Source organism: Andrographis paniculata, unplaced genomic scaffold, assembly GCF_009805555.1.
Source record: "Andrographis paniculata isolate CXL003 unplaced genomic scaffold, ASM980555v1 Contig75END, whole genome shotgun sequence".
NCBI classification, from domain to species: Eukaryota; Viridiplantae; Streptophyta; class Magnoliopsida; order Lamiales; family Acanthaceae; genus Andrographis; species Andrographis paniculata.
Window position 1 is genome coordinate 2,573,336 of NW_026137612.1, and position 27,046 is coordinate 2,600,381.

Below are 27,046 nucleotides of genomic sequence, written 5' to 3' on the forward strand. Positions count from 1 at the left end.
TGATTCCATACTAGCCATATGTTGGCCTTTATTACGCCTGAAATTCTGATCCCTTTCTCTAAAAAGAGATTCTAAACGCCCAGCCTTGGATGCGAGGCTTGCCAAATCTTCGACATCATGTGCAGTGAGCGCATCTCTTAGGCGACCATGCATATTTCGGACCACTAAGTTGGTCATCTCTTTCTCATTGATTATAGTAGGACATCGTCCCTTCATTAATCGCACCCTCTCAATAAATTGTGAAGCTGATTCCTCTGGATATTGTTTCATCTCCAATAAATCAGTCAGAGAAACTGTTGGCAGGGGGTTGAAAAATCTGGCATGAAACGCCATTTCTAAACATTCCCAAGTTTGTATTTGCCCAGGTGGCAGACTTACAAACCATGAAAAAGCTGTCCTTGTAAGAGACAATCCAAACAGTTGTAACTTGTAAAAAGGATTGTTACCAATTTCCCCTAACTGCGCTGTAAAACGCCCCACATACTCTATAGTGGAGGACCCATCCTCTCCAGAAAAAGCATGAAAATCTGGTGGCCTGTAATTCCTTGGGAGAGGATATTCATTAATAATCCATTCTGGAAATGGTCTCTGATAAGCAGGTCGGTTGGCCATATGAGGATTTAGACCAAACTGAACCCTCAATACATGAGCAATTTCATCACCCAAACGAAACTGTTGATGATCAGGATCATCAATGGGATTTTACACAGGAATATGAATGGGATCCTGCACATGTCCCCCTGGCCTTTCCTCTCTTGTAATGTTCGGTTGCACATTTTCAACCCTTGGTCCTAAAGGAATATTATTTGGGAAAGTCAAAGGAGTCTTTCCCCTATCTGTTCGGTTGAATTTTGTGGTGCTTGGAAGTGTGCTGTCCACATATGATGGCCCTGCGAAATTTGCTTGCATTCTTAATGGTGACACCCCTGGTGGCATCTGAGTGGGTTGAAGAGTAACCCTTGACAAAGCTTGATCTAACATGTTTTGCATAAGATTTTGTTGCTCGCGCAACATGTTCTGCATAAACACATTCTGCTGATTGTTCATTTGTTGAACATAAGACAACCAATCGGTAGGTGGTTGGGGAATCTCACCTAGATTTGGCATAACTGGTGGTGAAACATTTTCTCCCACCGGTGCTAATGATGATTGAGGTTGTGTGCCTGCCATGTTGATCCTTCTGATGATTCTGCCCGACCTTAGTCGTATGAAATTCTCTGGTAATGTAGGATCAGCAATCTTGCCTTTCTCCCACTGTGGTCGCCAATTTGTTGATGTATTTTTTCAACAAACAAAAAGTAAAAAAATTCAAAGATATGAAAAATATCTTTAAACTTGATTAATTAGTGCCTGAGATTAGGAATCTCTAAACACTGTACGGTACATAAGAAAATTAACTGGAAAATAAAATGTTGGAAAATTAAAGTGGTGATCCCCGAATCTGACTTTGCTTTGTTGAAGTTGATTGAAGATAGCTTCTCCAGAAAAATCCAAATCCTTAAATACTCCCTGAGAAACTGTACTGGAAACCGTCGCCCGAACGGTTACAACGTCTCCTTTTCAACCGTCTGCCAACCCTTCTCCTGCTGACACGTGTCCTCAGCACACCAAAATTATCACTCTATTTCACTCTTTGAGCCGACCACAGACCTTCCGCCCTTTTGGCCCGACTGCCAATCCTCCCGACTTGCAAACCATCCGACTTGTTTGGTCCAGCCGCAAACGTCCCGACTTAAAGACCATCCGACCTTTTGGTCTAGCCGCAAACGTCCCAACTTAAAAACCATCCGACTTGTTTGGTCCAGCCGCAAACGTCCCGACTTAAAGACCATCCGACCTTTTGGTCTAGCCGCAAACGTCCCGACTTAAAAACCATACGACTTGCGGACTTCCCGACCTGAGGACTTCCCGACCTGAGGACTTTCCGTCCTGATGATTTTCCGTCTTGAGGACCTCCCGACCTAAGGATTTCCTGACCTAAGGGTTTCCCGACCTGAGGTCCTCCCGACCTGAGGACTTTCCGTCCTGATGACTTTCCGTCTTGAGGACCTCCCGACCTAAGGACTTCCCAACCTAAGGGTTTCCCGACCTGAGGTCCTCCCGACCTGAGGACTTTCCGTTCTGATGAATTTCCGTCTTGAGGACCTCCCGACCTAAGGACTTTCCGACCTGCTATTTCCTTAGAAATATATCTTTTTACCTGAGTTTCCCATGGTGCCCCTCGGCCAGTTCGATCAACTCGATTGCTAGGCTCATTCTTCTTTTTCCCTTGGGCTTTTTAACCTAATTCTAAATTTTATACGTAACAATATATTAACATATATTATTCTGTTAATAATTATATTTACATGTATTCTATATATCAATTTATTTTTATGAAAAATTATATATTTTTGTTTAAAATTTAATATATACATAACTATAATATTTCTAAGCTATAGGTAGAAGATAGTTTATTCTAAGTGTATTTTATTGTACAATTAGGTATATTGTAGGTATATTTTCTTGTATCTTTAGGTGTATTTACTTTACTAAAAAAATGTACTGTGATATAGACACAAAACCACCAAACATCCCCATAGCCTTTTGTTTCTTTCCACCAATCCACCTCACGCCCACCCTACCGCTGCCCACTCCACGCCGCGCCACCGCCCACGCCGTCCATCCTATCCCTACCGCCGAAGCCCACCAGCGCCACGCCGCATTACCATCTATTGCACAGTATGGTAATTCTATTGCAAGATGATATCAGTCATCGTATTGCAAATCATGATGGATGGAGTAAATTGGCTTACCTGAGCCTAATCCTACGACTATGTAGGTGGCTAGAGTCCTATTGCACGAGTATAATATGGACTACAATATGGAAACGCCTCAAGCGGACTTTAGTGGTGACAAAACCATGTCGCCCAATACGCAATACTTTCATAAATGGTGAAGAACCAAATGAAGAGGAAGTGCATGCTCTATCAACTACTCGCGTGCGTAGAAATACTATGAGGGCCTCCGCCATAAGAGCTACAACTAGCAACACTACTCTAGTGCAACCTAGCATTGGACGAGATTTAGAATCCTGCATGACCGAATCGATTCTATAGAGCAAACCAGTTTGAGTACTAACGGCATGCTCGGATCTATAATGGATAGGATGAGTGCGTCACGGTTTCCTCATGAAGATGACGTTGGAACTTCGAGTTGATTTAGTGTTATTGTATGGTTGTACTTTATTTTCGTATTTTAAGTAGTTCATGGTTGTTTCAAACTAATTATCTAGGGTTCAAAGTTTAACCAAGTGTGGTTATTCATATGAATTCTACATATTTTGGTTCAAATTTCTGTATGCATTGTATACAATTTGGTTCATAATTGTATATGGATTGATTAAACTTGCGACCATAATTCATTGTCTTTTTTGAATTTTACTATTTTTAGCGGGAATAAGGTGTGCTTCCACGAGCTCGCGGAAACACACCTTATTCCACTGAAAACAGCAAAATATTTCTTTCTTAAATCTCATTTTCAGCAGAAACAGTGTGTGTTTCTGCGAGCATGCGGGAACACACCCTTCTCTCGCAGAAACACACCCTTCTAGCTAAGGGCACAACCTCGTCCTCGAGATATGTAGTGACCTCTCACTTCTCTCGTACATCATCTTCCTTATTTGTTGACGAATGAGGTCAACCATTCCAACCAGAGGCATTGAGTGTGCTGACTTGACCCAATTGTTCCAAGACTCAGCAATGTTCTTAATTATACCCCAACGATTTTCTTGGGAAAAAAGAATTAGCCCAACACTGGCGTTGAGATTAAGCAATGAATCCCCTTACATGTGTCATTGCCTCGACTATTTTTATAAAATTTTGCTCGTACTCTAACATTGTAGGAGCATATGCAGCCTTTTTAAAGATCGTTTCCCATGTCTTTTTATTATATTGTGAATATTTACGCATGATCTGGTGCAAACAAAAACCATATTAACAAACTAAACATTGAACATAAAAAATGCTAATAAATGAGCGTACCTATTTTTTGAAGTTATCCACCAAATGTCTTACGCAGAAAGCATGATGGCTATAAGGGAAAATGCCCAAAATAGCCTTAATGAGCCCAGGATGACGGTCGGAAAAGAATGTAAATCATTCTAATCTCTTGGGATATTAGATTCAACAACATCTCGCAACTTTCCACAGAACCAATCCCAATTCTCATTATTTTCAGCATATACAACTTCATCATTGACATATAAGAATGTTAAATAAATATAGATTACATATATAACTAGATAAATTTTAACTGTGCAACAACTTACCAAAAAAAGGCAATAGTGAATAAATCATCATTAGGATCAACTGTAATTGCACTTAGAAGACAACCATTATATTTTTTCTTCAAGTGCATTCCGTCAAAAAAATAATTGGTCTACATCCATGGACAAACCAACTACGCTTGCATAGAAACAAATGAAAACACGGTGAAATTTATTACACACCGGCTATGTCTCATAGTCTGCAATGCTTCCAGGATTTGTTTGTTTTACAGCATTACAATATCATCGCAACTTATCAAAGAAATAACCTTCTACGCCATATATGCTTCGAACAACAATCTCTTTTGCTAATCATGCCTGTTTGTAGCTAACTTTAACTCCGTAGCGGCTTGTATGTCCTTTACTATATCAGATGGCCTATATGACGGAGTTATCCTTAGCTTTTCTTTCACGATCTCGGCTACCCATGGAGAGTCTGCATGTGGATGGCCTCGATCTTGAAGATTATCTTCACAGCATGTGTGTTGCCTGCTGTACTTACGTGTGCAAAATAGCCCCTCTATTACGTGATAAGCGGCATATATATGCCACTCAAAACCCTCCTTGTTGTTGCATACATCAATAATTTTCCTATCGTCATTCTTTTTATATTTGAAATAACGATGAGTGGCAATAGAATAATTTTTCAATGTTATACGAAAATCATTGGCAACCGCAAAAATTTGATTGTCTCCGATTAGAGAGTGGGAAAAGAAATCCAATGATTTCAATTTGACAATTGTCATTTCATTTTTGAATTCTATGCCAATGTCTCTGCAAGAAAAAAAGTGAGATAGTAAAATGTATAAATATAAACACACTAGATATAATATATTTGGGTGGACAAACAATACCTGTATGGATTTGAATTTACTGTTTCGTTGTTCGATAATACTATCAAATTTGCAAAATCTTCGTCGCAATCCAAAGTGACAAATAACTTTTGTAGTGGAGCCATATATTGAACTCTCGTTAATTTATTATTAGGTTGTGTTCGTTATACAGATTTCTACAAATTTTTCTTGTAGTATTACTATTTTGACCCGCCTTCTGAAAATTCCTACCCTACATCCTACCCCCTATTTTTTTTTCCTCTACTCACTGGTGGGTAGTTTTTGTCGGTTGAAATATTGCGTTTCGCGTTTTATAGAAAAGTTGTTTCCCCATCTTCGATTTTGGCCGCAACAACAAAAGGCAACGCTGCAGTGGTGGAGATGAACCGTCACACCCAAGGGGACAACGGCCATGTCGGCGAGTGGATAAGGTAACTTGAATCCAAACATAGTAATATTTTTATGTTAAATCGTATCGAATTCGAGGCTTCTTGCTGGGCTTATGAACACGTTAAGATACCGGGTCTCCTGTGAGTTCACGTTCTGTCTGGATGGACTGGGAAGAGAGTTAATGGAGAGATCGTGATTTTTAACAGGGAATGGTATGGTGTTATCGGAGAAAGGGCGATTCATGTTACGAATAGTCCGATTGCGGTCATGTCGTTAAGGGGAAGGGGGTGCGTCGATGTTGATATTGCGTATGTGCTACCCAGTACCTTTCCGGCCAATTAAGTCCACGGTACACACGTGCCGTCGTTGTTCGTTCGTAAGTGTGATGAAAGTTGTGTCAATCCAAGCAATAAAATTAAATCCCCTTATTATTTACACATAAAATTAAATTGAAATTTCATTATTATTATTATAAATCAAATTAAATTTTATTTTCATCTAATATTCACAAAACTATTTTAATAATATAAAATATTCACTTTATTCAAACCATCACATTAATATTAATTAAAATAATAAGATAATATTTTTCCAACATAATCATTACAAAATTTTAACTTCAAAACAAATACAACTTAAAAATTCTTCAAAATCCTCAAAAATTCAAATCCAAAATTCAAAACCCCCCCCCCCCAAACAAACACACCTTTAACGTATCTCTATTTTTGCTCTAGTTTTAAAAAAATATCCACCAACATAGCATATGAGTCTAATGATGTTACGTATAGCTCTCCATGATTCTTACAACCAAGAAGAATATTAGATATACTTCATTCACTTGATATTTCTACAGTAAAAAAAAATTAACAACCTATTAAAATACATTAACCCTAGAAATTATTTTAAAACAAAAAAGAAATAGTATAAAACTTCCCAATGATTTGGAATTTCAAATGTTAGAGAGTAATCTATTGATGATGATGCCAGAAAAATCATAAATTTGTCCAGCGGAAACTTACCTCCACTACAAAAATAAAGTAATTTAGCTACGGATATTAGCGAAGGATCTCACATCCCTTGCCAATAGTGACGGTTTGCGATGAATTGTTGCGAGGGAATAATCTATGGCAAACTTTCATCATATTAGATATTGAAATGAAGTTGGTTAGCTAATTAGCACCTTAAAATTATTTACTAATTTAATGATGATTATTGTAAAATATATATATATATATATTAGGAGGGAATTAAATCCCTAGCCAACTATTATTTAAAAAAAAACATTAAATTTATTTAACTTAATAATTTTATTATTTAAACATATAAAAAAATTAATTTATAAAATATAATGCATAGTATTATTTTTCTATATATATCAATTTTTATTTTTATTCATATTAATATCAATCTCTATTTTTATTCATATTAATATTATATTTTTTTTCATAAAATTATAATAATATATAATATTGTCAATTAAAATTATTTTATTAGAAATAGTAATTTTCTTTTACCCTGCTCAGCGCCGCCTCCATTTCTTTCTCTTTTCGTCCTCCGATCCTTCACCGCCTCCAATTTTTCCTCTTCTCCTCCTCCTTCACTGGCGCCAACACAAGTTTTGCTTACCGACGTGTTTGTTGTGGCGAAATTGTTCCAGTAGAGGAGATGTGCAGAAAGTGTTTCACATTTCTACCCATTGGAGTTTGCTTGGTAAGTTTTTCATCGCTCAAAATACTATCCACTGCACGTGGTCTTCTTCATCCTTTCTTCTCCTTGTCAATTGGCTTCTCTGCTACTTCTTCTCTTTAATAATGGATTGTATGATGTGGTTCTAATGGATTGTATGATGTGGTTCTGATGGTTGATGTTGTTAGGTGGTAGAGTTGACCTACCAAACGGCACAAATTGGTAGCTCTCTTTGTTTTCTCTAATTTTCAGGTATTGTACAATTTACTTTTCACTTAAGATTAATGTCCAATATGTATTTGATTGGGAATATGATTAATTGTGCATCCATTGTGTTAGTTGCATATAGGTAAATTTTTAAATAAAGTCTATCAGGAATATGTTCTTATTGATGTGGATACAAGATCCTTTTCGATTGCGTAATTTTTCCCATATTTTCTTCAATATTAGTTTTGTGTGTTGAGTTCAGTTTGATATAATCAATACTCATGATCTTTGGTCACTAATAGCAATTATCATTCGGTTGTTTCTCAACTGCCTGGTGTTTTGGTGTTATGGTGAATGGTCAGATTTAAGAAATCAATGTTATGTTTTGAGTCTACAAGTTCACTAGTTTGTTGTGAGATTGTGTTGGTGGAAATGGAGTTATTTGTTAGGATAATTTGGTTCGGATCAATGAAGGATCAATTGTGTATGTGCTTTTGTTGTCAAGTGATTGAGGCTCATGAACGATTTTTTTTTTTGAGCCCATAATTTACAAACACCATTTATTCACTCAGTTTTTGTTTTGGTTTCTATCACATTTATCTTACTATTTTTGTTATGGAAGGGTTTGGTTACTAATGTTCTTATATTTGTGTTGTGATGATGCATATGAATGCAGTCATTTGTAAGTCAGTCAGGTGGTCAGAATATATATATGTGTGTGTGAGATTTAGTTGAATTTATATGTTAAAATTCATTTAGCCAGGGTTGTGCCTGTGGATATGTTGAGTGAGCGAGTGGCTATTTAGTCTCTCCTTTTAATCAATCGATTATCTATGCTAAGACAAACCACATACATACATGCTGCCTAATAGGTTAAATTTGATGCTTCTAAGGTGGTTAGGAAAGAAGGTGCTGAGTAAATCGATCTTCTGATAATCACTCAAGCTTCAACATGTAAGTAGATCTCGGCTCTTTAGTGCAGATGATTTTACATTGGTAATATTTTATTGTTGTTTTGTTGCGCTGCTTTATATAAGTTCTTTTTTTAGTTATTAATGCAATTTTTCTTGATAAATTTTCTTTTATGTTTTTCTAATTCTAGTACATCTTCTGAAATTGAAATAAATATTAATTTTTTTATTGTGTATTTGATGCAATTATTGATATTATTAATTATAATGCAAATTAAGTTTCATGATCCTAACATGACTTTGAGTGAGACCCACACCAGATAAGTCTTTCTTCCTATAATGCATTATCCTATAAATAAGGTTGTAATTATACAACAGACTAGTAGTATTACATACACATGTGTGGATGTATTTGTGTGTAGACCTCCATCTTTCAATGCTTTCATTATAATATTGAGTGTTTGTGGGGAAGCTCACAAAAAATCCCATCTAAAAAACTACTTGCATTAGTTTATTGGATAGTGGAAGGTTGAGAAATGATTGAGAACTCAAGGGGATAATACATATACCTTTGCTGCAAGTTGTCCATTTAATCATTCTGTAGAAATTGAAGTGCTGGTGTGCTGCTGAATGCTAGTCTGATGCTTTTTTAGGGTTTGATCTATTATTTTTGTGAAATTCAAAATTAATCTATGGAATTGATATTGCTGAATTTGGTGTTTCTCTGTACTCTCGGTTGGGAGTTGTACAATAAAAAGACAGACAGTTTCTAACATATTCTTGCTGCTTGGAAACTATGTGGTTGAATTTTAAATTTTCATTCTATTGACTTTGGTTTGTTAAACTAAGCTAAGAACATTTCTACTCATAATGGGCAATCATTGTGTGCATCATCATCAATCATTTTTATGCATTTTGATTCATTCATTCCCTTTTGCACTTGATTCCGTCTCATTTTTCTATAGGATATTTTTTACGTTTCAATTCTTCTTACAGAGTAATAATTGGATGGTGATCTATACTTGAGTGTTTGCTGTAGGTTATAAAGGATGGAGAATATGGAAATGGTATAGATAGAATTGCTGATCGGACTGCTGCATTGCCATTAGAGGTTGAGGCAGCTAAAGAAAGAGAAGATAAAGCTGTCATAAAGGAGATAATAAGCAATCCAAAAGAGGAGCAAACTGTTACAAAGAGGACCGCCTTGAGAATAGGATCAGAAGGAAGCGAAGTAAATGCAATGCAGGTAGCCCTGTTTCCAATTAGCAATTTTCGTTTAAGAACACATACTATTTTGCTATTTATCATATCAATGTTCTCATTATTGTATCAATGAATTGGTCTAGGAAAGAATATGTCAATTAGTATAACATTTGCTCATTATTATTAGTCTTACATGTGTCTCTTTTCACATGTTCTTTTTCTTTCTTGGCAACTCAATGTTCATTTGCTTGTTTTCATATAATTTGAACTTTGTATGTGTTGGGTTGTGAGTGCCTCCTTTATGAATGCAAGGAGACTTTTACCAAAGTTTTATGATTTCCATTTTTTATGTATTTAATGTTTGCCGGTATCCAATGCAATGGCAGATCAATAGATATTGGATTAACTTGTGATTTCCGATGAACTTCAAGAATCCAGAAAGGAAACTGTTGGACGCCTAATAGTTGCACAGGTATGATTTGCTCTAATAAAATCCGTCTTGTGATTGATTAATAACCATTAAGAACTGAGAGTATGCTATCATTACTTTTTGGAAAATTTCATAGATATATGAAAGAAAGTATATACAAGAAATTATTGTTTTGAAAACAAGCTTTATGTATTGTTTCTCAATGAAGTGATATGTAACTCAGAAGATAGAAAACATGTAAAATAGAGCAATTAATTTTTTGATATATATATTTAATTTATGCAGGTCTTATGTTAAAATATTGTTACCATGAGTAGTACCGGAAGATCTTGGATGTACAACATAATGCGTAATGGCATTCTGAATAAGGATTTTATGGCCGGGGTAAATGATTTTCTCAATTATTGTGTTACTAGCCCTAAGGTATAAAAGATTAACGGGAAGATAAAGCGTCCATGTAAGTGTTGTGCCAATGCCCCATTTCTTTCGGTGGAGGAGATTAAGCATCACCTATACACTAAGGGTTTTGTAAGATTGTACGAGCGATAGACATGTCATGGTGAAACACATGATGGGAGTGGTACCTCCCATGCATCGGAGGTCCGAGAAATTGAAGCACATATTGATCCTAGAATAGGTGATTACGCACGAATGATGATGGATGCTATAGGACCAGAGTTTGAGGTGCGTAGGGAGGAGGAGGTTCCTAATCCTGAAGATAAGAAACTATACGATCTCTTGAGCGCAGCAGATAAGCAATTGTGGGAAGGTTGTACCAAAGAAACTTTACTATCAACAGTGGCTAGAATGCTTACTATTAAGGCGGATTTTAATCTACCTGAGAAATGGTTTGATGTGCAGTGTCAGTTGATGCATGACATCATGCCAGAGGATAATTGTTTCGTCAAGAACTTTTATGAAACCAAGAAATTGATTGAGGGTTTGGGTCTTCCAGTAGAAAAGATAGACTGTTGTCAGTTAGGTTGTATGTTGTATTAGAGAGAAGACGCCGAACTAAACAGCTGCAGATTTTGCAATAAAGCTCGATACAAGGAAAAATATGGAAAAAAGGTACCTATTTGGTATATGTTCTACTTTCCGCTCACACCAAGGTTAAAACGCTTATATGTGTCCTCTCAGACAGCTTCATTCATGCGATGGCATGCGGACCATTGACATACTAGTGAGGGTGATATGTGTCATCCGTGTGACTCAAAGGTATGGAAACATTTGGATGCAAGATATCCATCATTTGCATCGGAGGTTAGAAATGTGAGATTGGGTCTTTGCACTGATGGATTTCAGCCATTTGGAGAATATGGAAAACAATACTCTTGTTGGCCAGTAGTTGTGACACCATACAATCTTCTGCCTAATATATGTTTAAAGGACGAGTATCTATTTTTATCGCTTATTGTACCGGGCGGTGCAAATCCAAAACAAAAAATTGATGTACACTTGCAACCTTTGATAGAAGAGTTGAAAATGTTGTGGAGCGTTGGGGTTGAAACATTTGATGCTTCCCGTAAGGAGAATTTTATTATGAGAGCAGTCTTATTGTGGACTATAGGTGATCTCCCCGCTTATTCGATGTTGTCTGGTCCAGTACATCAGGAAAGACAGTATGCCCTATATGTCAGAATCAAACCGTGTCTTTTCATCTCCCTAGTGGCTGTAAGCAATCATGGTTTGATACACATCGTAGATTTCTACCGGCCAGTCATCCATATCGATCTGACAAGAAGAAATTTAAAAAGGGGGTAATTGATTCACGACCTCCACCACGTAGTAAATCTGGGGATGATCAAGTTCGGGAACTCGATCGATATGGCTTTTTAAAAGTAGCAGAGATGAATGCTGATGAGACTAATAAAAGGCTATGCAAATTATGTGGGTGGCGTAAAAAAAGCATATTATGGGACTTGCCATATTGGAAAGACTTGTTGATTCGACATAATCTAGATGTTATGCACATTGAGAAGAATGTGTTTGAAAATATATTCAATATTGTAATGGATGTGAAGGGTAAAACAAAAGACAATGCTAAAGCACGGGCAGACATGACAATTTTTTGTGATTGGAAGGAGCTTGAATTTGAGGCAGCCCAAAATTGCTATCCTCCTGCGGCATACACCATAGACAAAACGGGACAAAAAGAATTATTACATTGGGTTGAAAAGTTAAAAATGCCTGACGGATATATGTCTAATTTGCGCCGGTGTGTCAATACGACGAAGCACAAGATGTTCGGAATGAAAAGCCACGATTGCCATGTTTTTATGCAACATCTCTTTCCGATTGGGTTTCGTGAGTTGTTGCCAAAGAATATTTGGGAGCCATTGACAGAACTGAGCAATTATTTCTGTCGTTTGACGTCCAAAACTATCACAGTGAGTGATATGGAATTACTAGAGAAAGAGATCCCAATGATTTTATGTAAATTGGAGACAATATTCATCCCTGCATTCTTTGATAGCATGGAGCATCTCCCCGTACACCTACCATACGAAGCAAGAATTGGTGGTCCTGTTAAATTTCGTTGGATGTATCCATTTGAAAGGTATTGATGCTTTTATTTGTTTTAATACCCTGGTATCTACTTGTAAATACTCACCGATGTGTTTGTCACAGATTTTTGAATCGTCTGAAAAAAATGGTAAAAAATAAAGTACATGTCGAGGGATCAATTGTTAATGCATTTCTCGTAAGAGAAGCTGGATTCTTTTGTTCACATTATTTTGAACAACATGTGCACACGCGTACAAGAAATGTGCCGAGACAAGATGATGGTGGCCCATGTTTGCAACGATGTACAACTATTGCAGCTTTCAATCATCTTGCACGCTTGCAAGGAAAAGGAAAAAGGCAATTTCTTACGCCTGTAGAAAGAAAGTCGATCCATACATACTTCTTGCTCAATTATCCTAAAGTTGAACCATTTATTTTGTAAGTATATCACTTAAAATCAAATTTGATTTCAATAATATTTTGAACAAGTATCTTAACTATAATATTCTCTATAGGCTATTTGAAGAAACATTAAGGCAGGCAAATCCCTCAATATCTGATGTTGAACTTGCCTCCAAACTTCATGCTAATTTCTCTAGTTGGTTTGCTCAATATGTAAGTAAATCACACCTTTAATTGAATGAATATTCTTTCAACAAGTTAACTTCCTAAACATTACATGGAATAATAATTATTTGTAATGTAGGTTTCAAATCACGTCAATATCGATCAAACTTTCAAAGATATTGCACATGGTCCATTGGTGGAGGTAATCACATATTCCATATGTTTTATCAATGGATACCGATTCCATACAGAAAAGCATGGTTCTACCAAGGAGACGTACAATTGTGGTGTTTGCATAGATGGGGGAGGCTTAGTATATTATGGGAAACTTAAAGAAATTATGGAGGTTGAATTTCCAGCCCTTCCTATCAAAAGGTGTGTGGTCTTCAACTGTCAGTGGTTCAATCCGACGAGTGGCGTGGGCACTAAAAAAACATGAGAAATACAATCTAATAGAGGTAAATAAACGAAAAAATCTTTGGAGTTACGAACCTTTTATATTGGGCATGCAAGCATCTCAAGTATCTTATATACCATTCCCAAGTCTAAAAAAAGACAAGGAAGACTGGTGGGTTGTATGTCGAGTCAAGCCTCGTGGTTGGATTGAAGTAAAGAAGGGTGATACATATATTGTGCCCGTACATGAAACATACCAAGATGCAATGGTTGAGCCGTGTGCCATTGAAGGGGTTACTACTGGATATAATTTGAATTTAGTGTCTCTTGAAGGTGTTGGGGGAATACCATTGGAGGATTCAGATCTATCTGACACCGATGAAGAGGTTTATCTTGAAACATCTGACTTTGAGAGTAACTACATGGAGGAGACTAGCGATGAAGATGATTTTTCATATGAATAGGTCAATACAGTGCAGATTTTAATAATTTTATTGTATTTAATAAAGTTATAATTTTTATTATAAGGTATAAATCAATCAATAAATTTTTTTTTCTTTTAAAATGCAGATGTCTCGGGATCAATTAGATGAGGAGATTGACCAACAGATATCAGAGGTTGTCCGAGCTTATGTTGAGGGGAGACAAGAGAGAGGACGAGGGCAACAAATAGGACATACGGATGAGGTGCACCCGACCAATCATGGCGGTAATTTGGCAAGAACTTGTCTTTATTCATATTAATATAAAATAGAGAATTATCATACTACTTACAATTCGTACATGTGCATCGTCTTCTACGAATTCATATGGATCCATTGTAGCTTCAGTTTAGTATATAAATAATATTTATTTTATATTTGTTTATTTTATAATAATTTGATACCAATTGTAGGATCAACTCCAACGATAGCGCCTATCACTGATAACCACATTAAGATCAATGTAGAGTCAAATGGAAGGTATACATGTCAAATTCATATGTTTAAGTGTAAAACATTTAACATTCAATTATTGCAGTGTCCTGTGGCCTCGAGAAGCCTCAAAGGAGTTCCGGGATATCTTTCGTTCATCCATCCATCGTCAAGGTACTACTTGGATGAAAGTTCCGCCAAACATCAAACAGTGGTATGCAGAGGAAATGAAGGTAAAATATTTGGTTTAATAATAAATATTACATATATATTTAATTTATATTTACTAATTCGTTATATAATGTTTTTACAGAAGCATGTTATGTGGGACTCCACTAATGAGAAGAAAGTCCAATGTGTGTACAAAAAAAAGGCCCAAAATGCATACAACCAGTGGTTGCATGGCATCCGGCATGGAAAAGACAAAAAGGCCGACGAAGTTCTCAACCCGGAGGTCTTGGCTGAATGGAGAAGGGTTTGGAGCTCTAATGATGCCAAAAAGAAATCGGCGATTGCAAAGAAAAATAGGCGGCGGGATCTTCCAGATATTACACCTGAGGCTACGCATACAGGAGGGTCTCAGTCGTTTTATGAGATGGCCAAGAAGATGGTATGTAATTCTATAACATTAAAATAAATATTGAGTCATAAACAATCATTTTATATTCTCAATTCTAATGCATGGATTGAATATGACTGAAATGTATACTTGGGCCCATACGAAGAAACACAACCGGATTGAATATGTAAATCCGAAAGCATCTAAGATTGTTGTATGTTATCTATAAACTAAATATATCACAATATAATATAAATGACACATTTTATTTTCAGTTAATATTTATTACATTAGTTGTTGATAATTCCAGAAGGATTTGGATGCCATTGTGGGGGTCCTGACACAACAAGGCACTACCGGGGTTGATATGGACAGGGTGTTTCTAAAATTGGTTCCACGGGATAAAAAAAATCGGATATTCGGGCTCGGGTCTTTAGCGAGTACAGTGCCCATTAATCGATCGTCTTTCATGAGCGATGCTTATTCTTCAGCCACTGTAGACATTGATCAGCGCCTCCAACAAATGGAAACTAAATGCAATGATCGACTTCAGAATATTGATGATTATGTTCACCATATGGATGATCGGGTGGAGAGTATTGAACAAATCCACCAAACCATCGTCAATCAAAACCTCAGCATTATGCTGGAGCTCCGTAGGTTACGAGCAGACTTCAACCACCGTGGCCCTAACGGTGATGCAGGTGCTCCTATCGCATGATGTATGTATTTGGTATATTGATATTGGTATTTTGCTTTGGTACATATATTAAATACTATTATGATTTGATTCTTGATAGATTGGCCGATGATTGCACATATAGCTTATACATTTGAACGTGACTTCTCTTTTAAATTCCATCTTAGGATGTTGTGGCTGCTTGTGAGATTCTCAACTGTAATGTTGTGGAGGTGCAGTGCCAGGTAAGTAAGGATAACTTAAAGGATTGACTTTATATATCTTGAATTTGTTTAATCCAACATCCTAACTTTTTTGCAGGGGTTGGTTCCCTTTATTTCAGTGGACAACACCTCAGGTTACCAGATGTACTGGTACCTACATCAGAATCAGATGGCAAATAGGTATATATGTTTTCATTTATTATATATATATGTACTAAATTAGAGGAGCATCATACAACCACATATCAAGATTACTTGAACAAGTTTAGTGTATGCATTTTATCATCCCTTGTTAGAAGTAGTGTTATTTGCTACATTGGATCATGCTGCGTATAAAGAAAATTGTAGTAAACCTCAGCTAGATGCATCTATGTTTGATTCTTGATGCAGGTGCTTTTTCTATCATATGTATGTATTTTGTATATTGATGCTTATATTTTATTTTGGTACACATATTAATACTATTATAATTATTTTATTGAAACAATTATTGATTACATTGTTTGATTCTTGATGCATGCGTTGCTCTTATCGGTGATGGATGCATTAGGTATATTAATGTTTATATTTTGTTTTGGGAGACATTAAATACTCTTATTGGTTATGGATGCATTAGATATATTGAATTTTATATTTTTTTTGGGAGACATTAAATACTTTTATCGGTTATAGATGCATTAGGTATATTGATGCTTATATTTTGTTTTGGGAGACATATCAAATACTCTTATCGGTTATGGATGCATTAGGTATATTGATGTTTATATTTTGTTTTAAGAGACATAATAAATACTCTTATGGGTTATGGATGCGTTAGGTATATTGATGTTTAAATTTTTTTTTTGTAGACACATTAAATACTGTAATGTTTAGTTTATTAAAACAATAATTGATTACATTGTTGAATCTTTATTCTTGTGGAACATGATTGTCTATATAATTGTTAATAGTTTAGTTTTTAGAATTAAATTTAATTTGCTTGGAATTGGTTGATATTGCTTGAATATAATTTCTTCGGAATTGGTTGAAATAGATTAAATATAATTTGTTTGGAATTGGCTTTATTTAATTATATTTTGTTTTAAATTGGTTGATATGGTTAAATATAATTTGTTTGTAATTGATTGATATTAGTTGAATGTGATTTTTTTGGAATAAGTTGAAATTCTTGAATATAATTTGCTGGAAATTTGTTGAAATATATTGATTTAATGTTTTTTGTTTGGAATATGTTGAAATTGATATGTATTTTGATTGAAATTGGTTTAATTTGATTTTTTAAATTTTGAATTTGTTGAAATAGGTTTAATTTAATTTATTTTTGTAATTTATTTGAAATTGCTGACATTGATTTTAAAATAATCTATTTTAAATAATTAGCTGAAATAGATTAAATGTAATTTATTTGGAATCAAATTAATTGAATTTTTTTGATCGAAATTATTTTACTGTAATTTGATTGTAATTGGTAGAATGAATTAATGAGGAATTTTGCAAGGGATTTAAAAAGAGAATTGGTGACAGATTTAACGAGAAAACTAGCAGGGGATTCTAGCAAGGATTTACCGAGGGAATTAAGAACGGAATTGGCGAGGGATTTATTGAGGAAATTATCAATGAAATTAGTGAGGGATTTAGTAAGGGAATTAGCAAGGAAATTAGTGAATGATTTAACGTGGGAATTAGAAAGAGAATTAGTGAAGGATTTTAGCGAGGAAATTAGCAAAGAATTTAATCCTCTATAACCACTAAATAAATTGTAATTAATCCCTAGAAAAATTCCTCACTAAAATCCCTTGCTATAATTTTGCGATATACAGAAAAACATCGCAAAGTGTTGCAACAAAAGGATTTGCATAGGCTTGTTTTGCCTTAAAAATTCCTTTACAAATCAAGTTTTGTAAGGGATTTTATCTTTTAGCGAGGGAATAATTCCCTCACTAAACTCTAAGTTTTTTGTAGTACTCTGTGGCGAAGATCGTTTGTATAGAAGATACAATTCAAACGGTGAGATTTTTTGTTTTTCTATATTTTTTAAAATTTTGTATATTAAGGATATATCTGTCTTTTTAAATAGGAGGTGTATTTAAGTCCTTTTAATAAAAATAAAAATGGAAAGAAATAGGTAATTTGAAATGAGAAGTTCATAGAAAAAAAATTAATAATGGAGAGTTATGTAAAAATTAATTTAGTCAAAGGGACTTAAGTGGAAGACAACTATTTTTTTTTTAATTTGAAATATTTTCAATATACACTCCCTCCGTCTCACCTAACATGTTCTATCCGATCTCACATTTCGTGTCATTTTTTTTTAAGAAAATATTACACACCTTAATGTCAATTTAAACTAATTAGTTGTTTTAATTTTAATTTATAATTATTTATATTATAAGATAATATATTTACCTGTTAATTATACATTGTCATATCTACAGTAAGGCCGACATCCAATGTGAAACAGAAGAAATATAATATATTTTTTATTATTTAATAAAAAATTAAGACTAAATATAAAATACTTTTTCATATTACTTAAAAACCTATATATATTTCACATAAAATAAAATATTAAATCAAACCACTGAAACAAAATTCAAAAAATAATAAATTTTAAGTAAAAAAATATTATATATATAAAAAAAGGTTCGCAACGCATTTGTTTGTTTTGTAAAAGAATAAATAAATAAACACATATTTTTTAAAAATAATTAATATATTATATATATTTATTATTTTTATATTTACCGTGTAATTCCTTGTCCATCAAATAGATTAAACAAAAAATAAAAAAAATTAGCTTCAAACTGTTACACAACAACAACAAAAAGACCTCGAATTTACAATTCAATTCAATGGGACTAAAATATTTTTATACCAGAACCGAAGAATAGAGCTCATTTTTCTGTTCTTTAATAGAGTCAGAAGAGTAGAGGCTGCGGCGTCGGAATTCCAACTCGTCTCGTCGGTCGAAATTATTGCAGAATCCTGGCGGCGTGCCTTGCGTTTAAATTGAGCCCGCACGCCGTTGATCTTGACCCTGGCTTCATTTCTTCACCAGAATTCCAGTTATGGAATCCCTTTGTTTCTCCCCTGCGCAATCACCCCTCACTCGCGCCAATTCTTCAACCAACATAATCGCCGCCGATGCTGTTAAGTGCTGCTTCCCACGCCGGAATACGCTGATCCACGCTACGCTGTCGAAATCCGGAACGGAAATTTTGCCATCGTTCGAGAAGAGGTCCCCGGCGCATCCATCGGTGCCGTTGTTGCAAGTTTCTCCGTCTTCTCTTTTCCAGTGGGAGAGTGGGCGTTTGCTGCCGAATGAGAATTTGGGTAAAGGTAGTGCGAGCAACGGTTCGCTGGATGCGATGGAGTATTTGACAAGTACTCTGGCCTCTAAGGTGTATGACGTGGCGTATGAGACGCCATTGGAGTCGGCCACGAAGCTCTCTGAGAGATGGGGAGTCCATGTCTCGCTCAAGAGAGAGGATCTTCAGCCTGTAAGAAACTCACTTCAATTCTTCACTTTCGTTTGCTGTATGCTTCCCCCTTATTTGCCTTGATTATGAATTCATCGCTGTACGCCAATTCAAGCTCGGTTTCTCCGTCCTCAATTTCAAACAATTCGATTATGAGGAAATTTGAAACATTAACTAGCTATATGCATGTTTGAGAAATGCGAGTGAAAAACTGTAGACATTTTTTGTTTGTTTGAGTTGTTGGGTCTTTGGGTCGTGTTATTATGGTAATAGCATCAAATATTATGTTTTTAAATGAAAAGCAGATGTTTGATGCGAACTTTCGAATAGAAAATGGGTTTTGAATGTGATATTATTTTATTGAAAGCTAGTGTTGGATTTGATGTGTTTTAGGGATAAAATCTATTTTGCCCAAGAATTTGAAATATGTAAAACACACCTCATATGTCGAAGACACTAATATGTTGAAGATTTTATGATTTGGTATACAGAAATTAATCAGAACATGTAAAACACTTTATTATACAAACAGTTTTCTTTTGCAGGTTTTCTCGTTCAAGCTTCGAGGCGCTTACAATATGATGTCGAAACTCCCTGAGGAGGTGCTGGAGAGAGGTGTTATATGCTCATCAGCCGGAAACCATGCTCAAGGAGTGGCGTTATCTGCGCAAAGGTTGGGTTGCAGTGCAGTGATTGTTATGCCTGTGACCACACCAGAGATAAAGGTTGCTGCTTTATGCTATTATATTTATTGTTTCTGTTGATGTTTTTGGACTCTGGGAATTTTCACAGTTTAATGAGCTGTTTGGCTTGATACTGATAGTGGAGATCGGTTGAAAGACTGGGTGCTACTGTTGTGCTCATAGGGGATTCGTATGATGAAGCTCAAGCTTATGCGAAAAAGAGAGCAGAAGAGGAGGGTCGGATGTTTATACCTCCGTTTGATCACCCTGATATAATAATTGGGCAGGCCACTGTTGGAATGGAGATTGTGAAACAAATGAAGGGCCCGTTGGAGGCAATATTTGTGCCGGTTGGTGGTGGTGGGCTCATAGCTGGCATTGCTGCCTATGTTAAAAGGGTCTCTCCAGAGGTGAAAATAATTGGGGTGGAGCCATTTGATGCAAATGCAATGGCTTTGTCACTGCACCATGATCAGAGAATTATGCTGGACCAAGTGGGAGGTTTTACTGATGGAGTAGCAGTCAAAGTGGTCGGTGAAGAGACATTTCGTCTTTGCAGGGAACTGGTTGATGGTGTGGTTCTTGTTAGCCGTGATGCTATTTGTGCATCGATAAAGGTCTTTTGCTTTTGGCATTTCCTTTGTCCCATTTCTCATTGATGCTTGTGTTGAGCTATATTTTTATTTTTTAATAATAAAGAGTTATGTGATAGTGTTGTGTTGTGTTACTTGTTTAAGCAAATTGGATGTCTTTTTGTTTCATACAACACTAAGTTGGATGTTGGTATAAATGTTATCTAGTGACCCATATGGTGAACTATCTGGAGGTAACTTTATCAAACATGATTACAGGTCCTTTAGATACTAGATCCTATTCTTAGTATTTTTCAATTGATTTAAGTGTCCGCCTGAAGTTGGATACAATATGTTGCTTTCATATTTAAATGCTATGAATGTCTTATTTCTTTCTTATCTAAGAGCGGGTTGGAATGCTAGTTTTATTTGCAATGAGTCCAAATCTTTTGCCTAGCTGTATTTCATTTGGGTTTAGGAACATATCAGCAATATTGGTATTTAGCCAATATTATTTCATTGTTTCCGATTCTGATTTTCAAGTAACTTCCAATTCTTATTGCAACTATTCTAGCATTTGCTTATTAAATTTCCGAACTTAATACAAAGGAATTAACTTGCCACAGGACATGTTTGAGGAGAAACGGAGCATTTTAGAACCAGCAGGAGCTCTTGCCCTAGCTGGGGCTGAAGCTTACTGTAAATACTATGGGCTCAAGGGTGCAAATGTTGTGGCAGTGACTAGTGGAGCGAATATGAACTTTGACAGATTGAGATTGGTAACTGAACTTGCAGATGTTGGTCGACGGAGAGAAGCTGTACTTGCAACTTACATGCCGGAGGAGCCTGGAAGCTTTAAGCAATTTTGTGAGCAAGTAAGCTTTTCGCTTTATCTTGCCTCTTTATATCTCCTTGTACAATTGACATGCTCCAAATTTATATGCTCGCTCATGCTCGGTTGCAGGTTGGGCCTATGAACATTACTGAATTCAAATACAGATATAAGCCCGATAAAGAAAAAGCTTTAGTACTATACAGGCAAGGAATATAGTAGAAATAATTGTGATCATTTCTACAAATGCCTACCTATGTTTGTTGTCTTTCTATAACATGTGGCTTCATAATTATAATTGTGTCAAAATAATTCGTTCTCTTACATCTTTCAAATAGTGTCGGTCTCCACACAGAAATAGAACTTGAAGCAATGGTTGGGAGAATGAAATCAGCTCAGCTAGATACCATTGATCTTACGAAAAACGACTTGGTCAAAGATCATTTGAGACATTTGGTAATGTATTTTCATTCTTGATGAATTACTTGTAAAATGTGTTCCATCCTTTGAAGAGAGTTGTTTATTATATTTTACTTTTAAGGAAATAATGTATTGTGAGTTTATCAAGTTAAGTTATACACAATATGGGAAGTGAAAATAGCTGGTCTACAATAGCTGGAAGTGCTCAGACAATACATGCAGAGAGGGACACATATGACATCTAATGAAGACATGTCAATATTAGAAATGTTTATTAAGTCCCTTCTTTACGACTCTCTCTCTCTCTCTCTCTATGGAAGTTTAGAGTGTTGCATTATTTTTAGAAAATAATTATGTAATTCTGAATATAGCCATGTTAACGAAATGTCAGAAGCTGTATTTGAAATTTTACTAGAGGGCATCTATGATATCTAATGAAGACATGTCGATATAAGAAATGTTTATGAAATCCTTTCTTTTGTATGTGTTGGGGGGAGGGGGGGGAATATTTATTTCTTTAAGACTGTATATACGGGAATTTTATAATCTCTCGTTATTATTAGAAAATAATTATGCGTTCTGAATGTACAGCCATGCTAATGAAATGTCAGCAGTTGTATTTGCAAGTCTAAATGGCCCTTGATAAATCAGTAGAGGGGAGAATCTGTGACATCTAATGAAGACATAGTGATGTTAGAAATGTTTCTAAAGTTCTTTCTTTATCTATTATTTATTTCCTTTGGGGTGGGAATATATTTCTGAAGGACTATATAATGGGAATTTTATAATGTCCCGTTATTTTTAGAAAATAATTATGTTATTACTGAATGTACAACCATATTAATGAAATGCCAGCAGCTGTATTTGTAAGCCTAAATTGCTCTTGATTATAAATTTAATTGAAAATGCTTTCTAAGTTGGAGCGGTTATAACAGACAATATTATAACTTGTGCCCACTGTTGTAATGCAAAATGCGATGTTTGATTTGCACCATCAAGCTGTGCTATATGTGTGATTTGTTAGAGCATTAAGATATGTGTGTGCATGTTCCCTGAGTGATCATGCTGAGGCTAGCATTGCATTGAATCGATACTGCAATTAGTATAATGTTAGTTACTTTGCACTTTGGTTGAAGCTTATCCTCGATAGTTGGTTTGAGAAGTTGGTGTGGTGTTTTAGTCTTTGTGAATGGATTCTTTTGTAGATGGGTGGAAGATCGAATGTTAAAGATGAAGTACTTTACCGTTTCACTTTCCCTGAGAGACCTGGTGCTTTGATGAAATTCTTGGATGCTTTGAGTCCTCGTTGGAACATAAGTTTGTTTCACTATCGTGGACAGGTTGTGATCCTCCAAAACTTGTCTTGGTTAAGTAAACGGCTTTGTTACGTATGCATTCATTATGCTTGTGCACTTAACTCATCAAATCTCCTTTTTAGGGAGAAGCTGGTGCAAATGTTTTGGTAGGCATACAACTTCCTGAGACCGACATGGGTGAGTTCAAGGAACGTGCAAAGAGTCTCGGGTACTACTATGAATTGGAAACACATAACGAAGCATTCCAGCTCTTAATGCGGTGATGGAATATCAACTTAAAAATCCAAGACTTTGTATTTGAAGTTTATTAGTTCGTTTTGAGTGTGTTCCCTATCCTACATTAGCGGACAGGTAAAATAAACTAGATAAGTGGAAACTGTTGCTATTGTAGAGTCAGTCTTAAATAGCATAGCATGTTAGGTGCATTTTTATCTAGCTTTTATACACGTCTCTCTGTCCGTCTGTCTGTCTGTCTGTCTGTCTTATGCGGGATTGAGTTTTCTATGAAATCATGTGACTTCTGTGTTGTGCAAGGATGCAGAAGATTTGGATGTCTGTCTGTGTAGTATTTATTGGCTTTTTAAGATTGAGGCTGGGATTAGTTTGATAAGTTTTGGTTGCTTGAATGACTGCCTTCACTTTGCCATCTGTGTAATAAATAATGTACGATTCAATTGACTAATATGTTGCTCTTAACATAGGTAGGTCTTCTTATCTCACATTTTTTAAGGAAAACTTTGGGGCTGTGTGTTTACTTATTGGTTATTTCATATTTGAAGTTGTTATAACATATAAATAATAGTTTTATGTGATATTTTTGTAAGGTAGAATTGAGATTTCATAGTAATGTAACTTTTTTATTAAAATAGAATGGGTGTAATAAATATAATAAAATAGAATGGGTGTAATAAATATAATGTAATTTTTATTTATTTTTTATAACATGAGAATCCGCAATATGCAATAGCTATTAGTTGAGTGTGTTCTGGGTAAATTTTCGGTCGAAATTAATAGCCTGCAAACTTCGTTTGACTTACTGGTCAAACCATGTGTGAAATATAAAATTGGAAAAAAATCAATTTTGGTTCCAATAATTTTGGTCTAAATATAAAAAATTCATCAATTTTGGTCCCAATATAACAAATTTTAATCAATTTTAGTGTCATCATTATCAAACTAATAGAAAATACTGACGTAGACATACGGAATCGACGTGGCAACTAACTTGGACTTTACACGGTCGTGTACAATTGAACACACCCCTGTGTTTAGACCATCAACATCCACTCAATAAAAAAACACGGTCATCTTCTATTTTTCACGGCCGTGTACATGTTAATAGTCATGATCCCTTACTGTATTTGTACATGGCAGTGACCAAGATGAAGATGAAATGGACTGATTAACAATGATGATGACGAGAGACCAATAGTGACGTGTGTCCGTATACCTTTCATTTTCTTATACTTTATTTAAGACAAATAACAATTACGGCTATTTAAAAAAAAAAAAACAATTATGCTATTATAACCAATGATTTTTAAGCTTTGTTTTAAAACAATTTGTTTGAAAAAAAAATATATTTGCATGATATTAGAAGAAAATATAAATTAATTTAAATAATGGATAAACATGATAGTTTTGGATGAAAATTAAATACTACGTCCATCATCAAAAGAATTTTGGAAATAAATTTTAAGACTATTTGACTAGCTGAACGTATTAATTGTTTGTGCGAAAATATTTTGTAAAATAATTTTTTTTTACATAAAATGATAATTAAGGACATCTTATATGTTTAAAAATATTTAATTGCATCATTTCAGTCTATAAGATATTTTAGAATTTTGATTATTAGTTGTTGCACATTATAAAAGTTTTATTAAAATATTTTATTTTGTTGTTTCTTAAAAATAGTTTTAAAGAAAATTATTAGATTGTTAATAAAAAATATGAGCTTTTTTTTCTTTAAAATTAATGTAAATATAAAAGAACATATTATTAGTATATGTATTATTAATTAATTTAATTTTTATCAAATTTATAATTTTAAATAAATTTATTTTAATATATTCATCTTTAGTAAAAAATTTGTCATAAAAAATATATATAAATAAATTAATAATATTTTTATTTTTATTTTTCCTTTATTTTAACAAATTTAGAAATAAAAAAAAAAGTTACATATAAAAAAAAATTAATTTCAATAACTTTAAATTTATAAGTCTTTAGAATAAATATAATAAATAATTAATAGATATTGTTAAAAATATAGTAATAAGAGTGAAATAAATATTTAATTCTTAAGGGCAAAAAGAATAAGAAAAAAGAGAGTGAAAAAATAATTTTGAAACATTGAGATGACGTTTCAAAAATTAACGTTTTAAATCCAATAAATTATTTCAAAAAATCAATTTATCAAAACATTTGAATTAATTTTTTAATTGATCAAATAGGTAAAAACTCCTATAAGGCTAAAAAAAATGTTCTCCAAATACTCTTTAATATGAATAATTTTATCTTTTATGTTAAAAAATAAAAAAAAAATGGTATATTTTTTTATTAAAAAATAAGCATATTTTTAAATGATAAATAAAAAAGTTTTTAGATGACCAGTCATAGAGGGAATAATTAATATATTTATTAATTTTTTAAAATAAGTTAATAAAGCTTAAAATTTTGAACCAATTCAATGAATAAAAGATGAAAGTTATCATCTTTAAAATAGAAAAATAAAATTTGACAAGTTAATGGGTAGAAGAAACCAAAAATATATTTTATCTTATTTTTAAATAACTATACAAATTAAATATATAAATACTGAAAATGTAGATACAAACAGCTAAAAACAACAATTCAAACCCCACCCCCATGGATATATACCATTGACCATTAAATATAGACTTCTCATATAATTCAACCTATTTCTTAGGTACATTATGGGATCCATTATTAATCAAATTAAGCAGATGATCAACTATTCTTTCATTGTATCTTATATATCTTGAATACCTCTCTCTCTCTCTCTATATATGTATATATATATATATATGACTTAGTGGACATCATTGACCAAATTGTTTTGGTGTTGCATCCAAAATTTTCCCCATATATATATATATATATATATTACTTTTTTATATATTCATATGTTTTTATTTTTGAAAATAAACTAATTATATAAAAAAATATATTCATATTGATATCATTTTATAGAAAATTTCTTTTTATATAATACATGAATTTAAAATTCCAAAAAATTTGACAATAAAAATATATTCTTTAAAATAAATAAATTAATTAATTAATTTGTTGCACAACTATCACAAATTTATTTATCTGATCCTTTCCTCTTTTTCTCTCTCTCTTCTTTATGGCCTATTTCATTAAAAAGATAATTAACAATACGGCGGCTGCTACCCTGCTGAATCTTAACAATATGGCATCATGCTGACAATCTACAACAGTACACTGTGCTATCACACAATACAAGTGTTACTAGAGACAACACATCTTATGCATTTATATAATACAAATAAAAGTAAGAACTAACAATACATGTTATAGTCTTATACAACTCAAATAATAGTTGATTTCAGCATACCAGTCATACAACACACTTGTAATTATGACCAACAATACAAATACATCACATTAAACCAACAACACATGCTATAGTCTTATACATCATAAATAAGAGTTAATTTCAACACACCACATACATACTATTATACAACATACTTATAATTATAAACCAACAGACATGTTTTAAGTATAATAAGATGGTATGTTGTTTATATATATTATGCTGAATTTTCTAAATTAGCACCATAACCGTTCCCTTACAATATATTAATATATTATGTAAAAATTTGGTTGATTGAATTGGTTTGGTTCGTTGACCGATTTTCTCCCAGTATATAGATGAACA

General features: G+C 34.0%; 1 protein-coding gene across 1 annotated transcript; it reads left to right on the forward strand.

Annotated features, from left to right (window-relative positions):
- The first annotated feature begins 18,696 nt into the window (after positions 1 to 18,696).
- LOC127266323 (threonine dehydratase 1 biosynthetic, chloroplastic-like) lies at positions 18,697 to 23,741 on the forward strand. Its single transcript, XM_051296535.1, has 8 exons — positions 18,697 to 19,313; positions 19,838 to 20,017; positions 20,116 to 20,592; positions 21,174 to 21,422; positions 21,512 to 21,585; positions 21,718 to 21,835; positions 23,005 to 23,139; positions 23,238 to 23,741. The coding sequence occupies exons 1-8, from the start codon at positions 18,882 to 18,884 to the stop codon at positions 23,376 to 23,378; spliced, it is 1,806 nt and encodes a 601-aa protein (XP_051152492.1). The 5' UTR covers positions 18,697 to 18,881; the 3' UTR covers positions 23,379 to 23,741.
- The last annotated feature ends 3,305 nt before the right edge of the window (positions 23,742 to 27,046 follow it).